The sequence below is a fragment of the Rutidosis leptorrhynchoides genome, chromosome 9, assembly GCF_046630445.1.
Source record: "Rutidosis leptorrhynchoides isolate AG116_Rl617_1_P2 chromosome 9, CSIRO_AGI_Rlap_v1, whole genome shotgun sequence".
Classification (NCBI taxonomy): Eukaryota; Viridiplantae; Streptophyta; class Magnoliopsida; order Asterales; family Asteraceae; genus Rutidosis; species Rutidosis leptorrhynchoides.
This window is the reverse complement of record NC_092341.1, coordinates 104,780,019-104,791,456: the sequence shown is the minus strand read 5'-3', so window position 1 is coordinate 104,791,456 and position 11,438 is coordinate 104,780,019. Positions and strand designations below refer to the sequence as shown.

Below are 11,438 nucleotides of genomic sequence, written 5' to 3'. Positions count from 1 at the left end.
CATGTTACGAGCTTGCGTGGTTGATTTCGGAAAAGCTTGGGACAAGCACTTACCTCTCGCCGAGTTCTCTTACAACAATAGTTATCACGCGAGTATTAAAGCCGCACCTTTTGAAGCGCTATATGGCCGCAAATGTCGTTCACCTCTTTGTTGGGCCGAAGTAGGCGACGTACAAATCACCGGACCCGAACTCATTCACGAAACCACCGAGAAAATCATTCAAATCCGAGATAGGCTTAGGACGGCCCGAAGTCGTCAAAAGAGCTATACCGACAAACGACGCAACGATCTTGAATTTCAAGTCGGTGACCGAGTAATGTTAAAAGTCGCGCCTTGGAAAGGTGTAATCCGTTTTGGGAAACGCGGGAAGCTAAATCCGCGGTATATTGGTCCTTTCGAAATCTTGGAGCGTATTGGAACCGTTGCTTATCGTTTAGATCTTCCGCCTCAATTGAACTCCGTTCATCCTACCTTCCATGCATCTAACTTCAAAAAGTGTCTTGCCGAACCCGATATCGTCATCCCTCTCGAAGAACTTACTATTGATGACAAACTTCATTTTGTGGAGGAACCGGTTGAAATTGTGGACACCTTCGTCAAGACATTGAAACAAAGCCGAATCCCGATTGTCAAGGTTCGTTGGAATGCCAAAAGAGGACCCGAGTTTACTTGGGAAAGACAAGATCAAATGCAAAGGAAGTATCCTCATCTATTCGTGAATTCGGAAACGCAAGATCTCGAGGAAGAAACAACGACTACTACGCCTACTTAAATTTCGGGACGAAATTTCTTTTAAGGAGTAGGTAATGTAACATCCCGCCTTTTTCCATTTACTTTTCCGTTATACTAATATAAAGTCCGTTATATGTTTATAACATCTCCCGTTGATAAGCGTTTTAAATTATCTCGTTTAGGTAATTCACGCACCCGAACGAAAGTTGGGGGACTAAACTTGACAAGGGATCAAACCCTTGACTAGGTCAAAGGGTCAAACCCCTTTCACCCATTCATTTTCATCTCCATCTCTCTCTCTTTCTCTCTAGCAAGAACACACACCCAAAAACCAAATTCATTCAATCATCATCTAAATTCGATCTAGGAGGCTTACAACAAAATAAATTACATATTCGTGATCCTCTCTTCATCCTCTTCATTTTGGTACCAACTTCATCTCGTTTGGGTAACATTTCTAAAACTCTAGATTTCTCTAAATTCGTGTTTTTGACTTGAAATGGTGTTAGTTAGTGTCTATGGCTCATTGTGATGTCGTGTATATAATTTGTATGCTCGATCTCGTTGTTTTAGTGTAACTAGCATGAACTTGAATTTTGGTGTGTTGTTCTTGAATTTTGGATGATCATATGTTGTTAGATGTTAAAAGTTCATGTTCTAATTGTGTTCCTAGTATCATTAGCTTCATTTTGATGTATAGATTGATTTAAGAAACTTCATAAACGCGATTATTGATTTTGTGAACTTTTGGTTAGGGTTGACAACTCTTAAAACGAACTTTTGATGCATTGAATGCTTGTTAATGTTATTGATAAGTGTTTAGTTGTGTTACATGTTTCATTACCTTCAAAACGGCATATCATATGTATAAATTGGATTCCCGAAACTTAAATTTCAATTGATAAACTTGAAACTTGAAAATAAACCTCTATTGATCACTTGACGGGATTTCGGTTATAGTATATGATGTTTTTGCTTGATGAAAAGTGCTTAGTTGCGTTCCTTGTCGAAAGAGCTTTCCGATGATATAAAATACATGTTCTAATTGTTTGCGGATCATAAAATGTGATTGTTTGTGTTTTGGTTCGTCCATTTGAGGAATACAGCAAACAGGGCCTGGGAAAAGATCAGGACGCCGTCCAGATACTTGGGACGCCGTCCCACCTTTTGAACCGGGACGCCGTCTAGCTTCTCGGGACGTCGTCCCAACCTTAAAACCGGGACGCCGTCTAGCCATTTGGGACGCCGTCCCATTTGGCTAAAACTGGCTGTTTGTTTTGGTCATTTGACATGAAAATGTTTGCTATGCTACGGACCTCCGATTAACATGAAACTTGGCCAACATGCTCATATATGATTATATAACTTAGAAAAATTGTCGGATATCCAACCCGACCCCGTTGACTTTTCTGTTGACTTTGACCCGACCAAGTTGACTTTTAATCAAACTTAACCAAATAATTGTGCAATCGTTCTAACATGTTTTTATACTTGTACCTTGCATGAAACATGACAATTTGATTCACATGCTATTAGGATCGAGTCTTAACGAGCCATAGGACTAATTGAACATCTTTGACCTATCGTGTTTACCGTTATTGATACAACCTATTTGTTTAGGTCAAGACTAGCATTGTTCTTGCACACATTTACTTGTTGAAGTACTTTACTACTCGTGCATTCAAGGTGAGATCATAGTCCCACTTTTACTCTTTTTGAACTTATATTTGGGATGAGAAAACATAAACGATTCTTTTGAACTAAGTGAACACAAGTACAGGAAAACAAACATTCTACATACGAGTTTAGAACAAAATCCTCAATTCGATTATCATTAGTTACACTTGCCGGGTGTAAGCGAGAACTTATGTTGTATGGATCCATATGGGTTTGACAAACCCTCATTCAAACGGTTCGCTACCGTTTACGAATGAAATATATTTTCGAGAAACAGTGTATGTTCTAGCACTAAGTGATGGGGTTCAATGGAAGGAAATGTTAAGTATTGATAATTGGGTGCTCGTGAAACAAATTTTTGGAATGTATTACTATTATTTCATTGATGCAAATCTTGTGGTTCACTTGTACTTACTTACTTAAACCTATGATTTCACCAACGTTTTCGTTGACAGATTTCTATGTTTTTCTCAGGTCCTTGAACGATACATGATACATGCTTCCGCTCATTATTTTGATACTTGCATTGGATGTCGAGTATACATGCATAGATGGAGCGTCTTTTGAATACTTTTAAATTGTGTCGCATAAGTTTCATTTGTACTTAAAACTTCGTATCGTAACTTGTGGTGGAACTATTCTTGTAAACTTGAACAACCTTTACATCTGAAATAAATGCGACATATCTTTTGGTCAAACGTTGTTTTAAAGACTTATGACCACGTAACGGGACCTAAGTAGACGGCGCCGTCAATGACGATTTGTTCGGGTCGCTACAGAATAAGTTCCACGAATTAAAATAGTGAGCCAGTTATTTACATCTCGGGAGGTATATATTATATCAATGGGTTTAAAGTTTAGACCCACCCGATCGTCACTACCTAATTCTTTTTTAAGTGTAGCTTTTAGTAAATGGATATGTCTCTTTTTTGGTTCTTGGTCAAATGGATCGATATACACCGACATACTTATTTCTATAGGGTGGACAATTCCTAATATTTCCTTCCTTTTATTCTCGGGATCAAAGTTTTCACCTCTATTACCCAATTGGGTGAAATCTGAGGTGTCATTATCTATTACGGCTCGTAGTTCATCTTCGATAGATGACTCGTTTATTGAGAATATTGGGTTGGAAGGTTGTGTAATGGTGAATTTCGGGATTGGAGTAGATTCTTCTTCATTAACGGTACTTATCGGTCCCACCACTTTGGTCTCGAGGGTAAAGTTTTTAACGTTATCGTTTTCCCAAGAGTACCAATTTGTCACCCTTACTTCTTCTTCATTCATTGATTGATCGATGATTTCGTCGGTAGAGGCTAATGTGTCGATATGTTGTGAAATTGGTAAAGCTGAATAAAAAGTATCATCGGGATAGTTGGTGATTTCGGAGCTCTCGAATTCATCAAAATTCGATGATATGAGATTTTCTTGCACAATACTCCTCAGATCAACAGGTGTGTAGTCTGATAGAGTTTCAGCTTGCCGGTTTACAAACTCTCTCATTTGTTCATTTTGAGCATTGAGTTCTTCAAGTTTGATTTTCATATTGTCTAATAAATTTTCAGACACGTAATTTTCCTCGTCTACTGGTTGTTGAGTTTGGAAGTATTCTTGGGAATAATCCCAATTTGAATTGTATTCTTCATAATCATTCCATTCAGGTTCCGTGGGTGCGTAATTTTCCATAAGAACGTAATAATAACATTCCCATGTTGAGTGATAATCTCCACAGATTTCACAACCAGTTATTGTCTCGTCATTCGTGATCCAAGATTGACCGAACGAATTGTCATCAACACCCGTTTGAGAGTATTGATTTAATTGATTTTGGATATCAAAAAGAGTTTCCATAGCCTTGTTTTCAAAAATTTTCATTTTATTGCGATGGCCAAATTTTAGCTACAATGTGGTGCATTTACTAATTATCCTATTAGTTATAAAAATAGAAAAACTTATATAAGTTGTCCAATTAATAGACTTTTCTGCTTTTGCCCACGTTTCGAATAGCCAAAAGATGCAGCAGGGAGCCAGAACCCTTTAAATCGGAAGCTCACAACTCAGCCACTAACAAATCCAACTATTACTACGAAGCAGAAAATTGTCAACGTCCATTAATTTAACCACTTAAATAATTTTTCTTTCCGTTTGAGATAGTAGATAAGAAATAGAGAAAATTTCTAAGTCCTAAAGACTAAAGCGTCGAGAAATAAGAAAGAAAAAGAATGCGCGTCGATAAACGTCGAAAAATAAAAATAAGAAAGTAGCGAGTCGTGACTTAAAAGGCACTAAAATTTTAAAATCGTCGCAAAATTCTAAAGCACCTAAATCTTAGTCTAAAGAAATAGCACTTAAGGGATTTTACGGCAAAACCTAAAAATCTAGAAAATAAAAATAAGCTACGGCAAAACTAAATTTAAAATTAACTACGAACGATAAAAATAAAAATATTACGATTACACTAAATAAAAGGATACAAAATATAAAAATAAAAAGTGATAAAATTACTTATTTTTATAAAAATATTATTTTTATATTTATTTTATAAAAGTATTAATTTTTATATATAATAAAACTAATTATAATACAAAATACAAATTAATTTAAAAACTAAAACTAAATATTAATAATAATAAATTAAATAGGGTTTATAAATAATAATAATTAATAATATTCCGTAATTAATGCGAAATAGGGTTTCTGGTCAGGCTGGTCAGGGCGGCTCCGCGAGTCGTGGAGTTTTAAGCCTGCAAACTCCGCGAGTCGTGGAGTTTGAAAAACGTTTTTTTTTAATTTTATATTGTTTTTCTAAAATGATATATAAATATATTTATACAAAAATAAATTAAAAATATAGCGTTTCGCCAGTTCCCAGGCAGCGGCGCCAAAAACTTGATGTGGTAGCGTGGGGGTACGTGATAGTACTATATTTTACTACGAAAAGCGTTACAAATTACACAAGTTTTAATTATTTATTTACAGATGGGATATACCTAAACCTTGCTACAACACTATAGGCAGTGTACCTAATCGTAGAGTAGTATAGTTTTTAGTAAGTCCGGTTCGTTCCACAGGGAGCGGGCTTATTGCACACTATATTTTTAAACAATTATATTTGTACAAAATATATTATATTAATAATATATAAAAGGGGGTTTACCGTTTAATGACCGGTTTGTCGATTTTATATTTTAAGAGAAGCGTAAAGTAAATGACGATATTTAACTAACAATATAAAATAAATAACAATAATTAAAATGACAATAAATAAAAGTACGAGAAAATATGAAATAAAATATATTATGCTTATTTAAACTTCCGTAACCATGATGTTTGACGTTTTGATTTTAATCTATTGTCCTGGGTTAATTGTCCTTTGTCCTGGATGTATTTGAAACCTATCTGATTTTTGTCCATAATAGTTCATCGGTCATAATTATAAACTTCTCGGCAAATTCAACCTTATACCCGAAGTCAAATATTCCAACTAACTGGGGATTCGAACTGTAACAAGGTCTTAATACTTTGCTTAATGAATACACCAGGTTATCGACTGTGTGTAAACCAAGGTTTTAATACTTTGTTAACAATTACACCAATTACCCTTGAATGTAATCCACCCCTGTTTTAATGAGTCCATTGACTATTAATCCATCCCCGTGTCCGGTCAAATGAACAATTATTCGTACTTATAAATACCCCGCCCATCGTGTCCGATTGAGTGTATATGGTAATTTATAGGGACGCCCAATTGTAAATCTTTATATTAACATTAACAAACTATCATTTAGTTAAACAAATATAAAGCCCATTAATAGCCCATAGTCTAATTTCCACAAGTGTCGTTCTTTTGTCCAAACCCCAATTATGGTACAAAGCCCAATTACCCAATTTTAGTAATTAGCCCAACATCATGATTACTTCGGATTAAATAAGCATAATAATAACTTAGCTACGAGACATTAATTTAAAAAGGAGAACATAACTTACATTGATTATTTATCGCGTAGTGTTACACGGGCAGAGCTCCGACTTTAAAACCCGTAAAAATAACTTTTACATAACCCAAACTAATCTAATATAACACTAATCTATACTATATATATATATATATATATATATATATATATATATATATATATATATATATATATATATATATATATTTATTTATTTATATTATACGGAGTATTATTATTATTATGTTATTTTTACTCGCAGAATTCGTGAGATTTTATAGGCATTCTGAAATTTCTGTGCTCCGCGAGTCGCGGCACTTTGTGCCTGAGAACTCCGCGAGTCGCGGGGAAATGGGATACAGCTCACACCCTTTTGGATCTTCTTTGCCGACGTTTTATATATATAAATATAAAATATAAATAATTAATATAATTATTCATATATTATATTATATTCTTATGCATAGTAGACTTGTAATTTTTAGTCCGTTGCGTCGGGCGTTGATAGTTGACTCATGTCCCGGTTCCGGATTTTCAAACGTCCTTTCGTACTATTTTATATTGTGCACTTTACGTTTCGCGATTTGTAATTTGCACAAAAATTGTTCTCCATAAATTTCAAAATCCGTGCGAGTCTTTTACTCACTTTTTAGTGGCACTTTTAAGTGTACTATGGCTTTAGTGGCACTTTTTCTTCAATTCTTTAATCTTCGTGCTTCGTCTTCTCATTTATTTATTTAAACAATTACAATGAAAATATAATACAATTACATATAAAAATCTATTATTTAGGAGGGATATTGCTATGAAATATATGTTCCTTTTTAGCCTTATCAACCCAGATCTCCCGACAAATCTCTCCGCAACAAACCCATCGATCCGACCTCTAACTCCATAACCCTCCGCTAAAAATCACCATCATAATGCAAATGGCGTCCCGTTTACATCATAACCCGACAGAATTTTTGGAAACCCCAGTGCCGAAGTGAACAACTCTCCCTGGATATGTAGACATACCCCAGAGTTTTACTTCTACCAACTAAGTCTCTAGATATCAATACATATCGAAAAAACCCCTAGCCGTCATTTATTAGCATGATGATAACCCTAATCAGCATCCTATCGTAAACCATGGTCTTCAATTCGACGTATTGCCCGATCTTCGGACCTGCTCTGATACCACTTATTAGGATTTGATAGCGGATGACCCAAACTAACGATTCCCTCATTAGCAAAAAACTTAATTCACACCCAACTTGTGTAATTGAATTACACCCACAAATAACAAACAAATAAAACAAAACAATAAAAAATCATAAAAGACACAAGAATTTTACGTGGTTGTATCATAACTTCATTGGATTGGTGAAGTGTTTAGTCCACGGGCGCAAATCAACGATTTTCATTTGATTTTTGACACACTTATAGGAGCTAAGGATTACATTATATAGAGTTAAACAGATTGTGAAACATCTTGCTGGCCAAGAAAGGGTCGTGTCTAATGATTCTTAGTAGCAAAACGCAACCTCAGATCCTCTGAATCCAAATCATCAAACAACTCGACACCTTATTCCGCGTTCTGACACTTTGAGCTTGCGTCCCATGATCACATCTCGCGATCCGCGACGATCTCTTCCTCTTCGATTCTTGTTCAAACGTCTGCATACTCAACACTACTATTGATGCGTATTCAAAACACAAACCGAAATCAAATCACAACAAGGCGCAAAACGGAACCCGCAAGCCACAATGACCTTGTTTGCGGCTTGAAAACCAGTGTATCATCGAGTTGAAGTTAAAAGTTAGCGAGAGCGTGTATAAACTGCAATCTCAATCCTTTTAGATTAGGGATTGCGTTTTGTGAAGATACATGGTATATTTCACAACTTATCTTGAAGGGCAAAACGTTATATAACTTCAAAAATTAGTTAATCGGTTAATTTCTTATGTTGATTTGATGTTTCGCACATATCTTCATACTTCAGTCTTTGAGTATCATATGATGACCGCGAAGTTATTATTCAACATAGACGATACATGCAATAAGTAAAACTAGACGTACGATTCTGTAACTGACTCTTATGTTCATTAATCAATATTCAATTTTATCAATTCACGATGGCTATTATTAGATTCGATGGATCATGGAATAAATAGTCGTGTATATGAGATTAGTTACAATGTTCCATAGATTTTATCAAAGCTTTCGAATAATCAGCCACCACATGTCATTATGTGAAATTGTAGAACATGTCCAATTAATACAAGATCGTGTAGTATATATCAAATATATTATAATATAATTTTTATTATTAAAACTCAAGATCAAATTCGATCTCTATAATGGTCTAGAAAAATGAATGCCGTATTTGCATTACAATTACATGTCGCATTATATATATGTATTCGAAGTCTCTTGGTTTCTTAATTAGGTAATCAATTAATTAATTGGAAAATAAATAAAAAGTTAATTTTCCAAATGCGAGATTTATGAAGTTGGTGAAATATTCTGGTACAGACCCATGTCCATTCCATTATATGCTATTGGAGCATACATCCACTTATCATCCGAACTCAATAACTGCAAAAATCCACCAGAAAAATAATTATTACTCCGTAATATATACGTAACAAGCTAGTATTTTTAACTATTATCATATTACTACTATATCGTATCATATAATATAATTAAAACGTTACGTTGGTAGCTTTAAAAGTTGTCGTTAACATACATAAATATATAATACATAACGGTTAGTTAGTTATACGCACAATAGTTTCTTCGTAATAACGACATGCTAAGGGCTACTATACGTTTAGAAAGATCATTTTATTTAAGTATAGCATATAACACGTACGATTTGATTCTTTAGAATCTTTACAAGTATTTTTAACGAAAGTTTTAAGGGCTACGTTTAAAAAATCATTTAATTAAATTAAATGTAACATGAAATATGATTCTTTAGATCTTTACAAACTAATCTCACCTTAATTTGAAGCTGCAAAAACTTAACATAATGAACTGCTTCTTCAAGCATTGTGCTAATGTCAACCTTTGTTCCATTTGGCACAAGGGTTTGAAGGATTCTTAGTCTTTCATTAATTCTTTCTCTTCTTTTCTGTAAAATTACAAATAAAGCGGAGCAAACATATTAATTAGATTCATAAATATAATAAGTTATGATACATTTTAATTTACTAAAAACAACTAAAACTCACCCTTGCATAGATGCTTTGAGGGTCTGTTGCAGCACCTCTACCAGCTCTTGTTTTTTCATTTACATTAATCGCCCCACCGTCCAAATCTTGACACGCATTTGAATCGTACTCAGAGCTACATGAACTCGAGCTTTGTACATGATTCCCTCTTCTATTGTTTTTGCTGGTGATCTTTTGATTATTTTGTTGACTGTTTTCACCTTCATACTGATCAATGCTATTATTATATATCGTCTTCTGATTCTTCTTTACTGGCAAATTCTTCTTGTTTTTCTGTCAAAATAACATTAAATTACACATCGTAAGATACTCATTTTTAGTGAGATAACAAACATTTTGAAAATAATCATGATAATAAGTAACTACTCCGTCCATCCCATATTCATTATTCACAGAAAAAAATCAGTTTAAGAACAGATTTACTCTTTACTTTTTTTTTTTACACATTTTGTTTTATATGAATAAAGTAGGGATATAAATGAACTTAACCTCATTATTTAATCTATTTATGAATATGAAAGTGAACAATTTATTTGAGACAGTTAGTCCAAAAGGAGGACTTACAGTATCTCTTGAAACCCGAGTTTTCTTCTTGGGATTTATATTGATTTCCATCTCATTAGAAACTTCAATACTTTCATACTTCCTCTTCAGATCAGCAGTGAGCATAGGTTGACAAACTGAATTCTCTCTTTTACCCTTTTCTGCCACTGCTTCATGTTTGATAGAAAGTTCATCCATTTGTTCACCAGATAAAAGTTGACCAAGTAACAAGAAGTTGCTAGTATCACCTTCTTCTATCATACATTGATCCTCAGATTGATCAGACACATCATCCGCACGCACGTTATTAGAAGGACAAAGTTGGAATATATCGTGCGCGTCACTACTTTCTTGAGATAAATAATTGTACATGTTAGTTTTAAGTTCATGATCAGAAGAATATGATACAATGTGATCATCAATAATAGATGAACTAGAACTATTGGATTCATTGGTACTAGGCCAAACAATTGAAGTATCAAGATTCGATGCGTGATCATGTTCGTTTGTGAACAACTCGGTAAAATGAAATGAATCATGATCACTAGAGAACATTGAGCCAAGATTCATCCATTCTTCATCAAAAACATTTCCATAAGCCTCCATTGTATCTACTAGTTTGTTGTAATTGAAAGTTTTGTTATGTACAAATGAAGATGTATGGATATGTGCTTTGGAGATGAAGGAGATAAGAATCATATTTATACCCTTTTTTAAGGCTTGTGGAGGAATATTATGAGATTTGACTGGAGTATTTAATTGCAAATAATTCAGTTGTTGGTAGAGCAAGAACCACAATTTTAATAATTAATTTAACAGATTAAGAGTCCACTATCGAAGTGCAATACTAGATAAAAACTACCTTTATACGATTATATGTATTATATAGTTGTATGACAAAATTGTTGAAATGGTCTCTGTAGTTTGTACTAAAATGCTGGTTTCGTCCCTGTGCTTTTTTTGACTTATTTGGTCACAGTGGTTTGTTAATGTTGCTGATTTAGTCCCTAATTATGACGGTCATCAAAAAATTCCGTTAACTCCAGTCATATGCCAGACATGTGAGAGTACTTTCGTCTATTTCTTTCATGTATTAACAAAATTGCTGAAATGGTCATTGTGGTTTGTACCAAAATTTCTGAAATGGTCCCCGTGTTTGAAAATTGCTGATTTCATTCCTACAATCACTTCATCGTTTTCAGATCCAGTGGTGTTTGGCGGTTAACTTTATCGTTTTCAAATCAAATTACAATTACTAGATCTCGAAATCTCGTACGGAATTAAAGAGATCGAAGCGTTGAACCGAATCCG

The 11,438-nt window shown here is 34.2% G+C and overlaps 1 protein-coding gene across 1 annotated transcript; it reads right to left on the bottom strand.

The window, feature by feature from the left end:
* Positions 1-792: 792 nt before the first annotated feature.
* LOC139868290 (uncharacterized) lies at positions 793-10,733 on the bottom strand. The gene is made up of 5 exons (XM_071856618.1): positions 10,149-10,733; positions 9,585-9,857; positions 9,353-9,484; positions 8,882-8,946; positions 793-820 (listed from the first exon to the last, which is right to left on the bottom strand). Exons 1-5 carry the CDS (start codon positions 10,731-10,733, stop codon positions 793-795), a joined length of 1,083 nt encoding a protein of 360 aa, XP_071712719.1.
* Between the last annotated feature and the right edge of the window lie 705 nt (positions 10,734-11,438).

Excerpts from the sequence above, each read along its gene's own strand:
- LOC139868290 (XM_071856618.1), bottom strand. The coding sequence starts at position 10,733 with ATGGAGGCTTATGGAAATGTTTTTGATGAAGAATGGATGAATCTTGGC. Across the intron at positions 9,858-10,148 it reads CTCGGGTTTCAAGAGATACT|AAAAACAAGAAGAATTTGCC; the intron begins GTAAGTCCTCCT and ends TTATTTTGACAG. Across the intron at positions 8,947-9,352 it reads TTTTGCAGCTTCAAATTAAG|TTATTGAGTTCGGATGATAA; the intron begins GTGAGATTAGTT and ends GGATTTTTGCAG.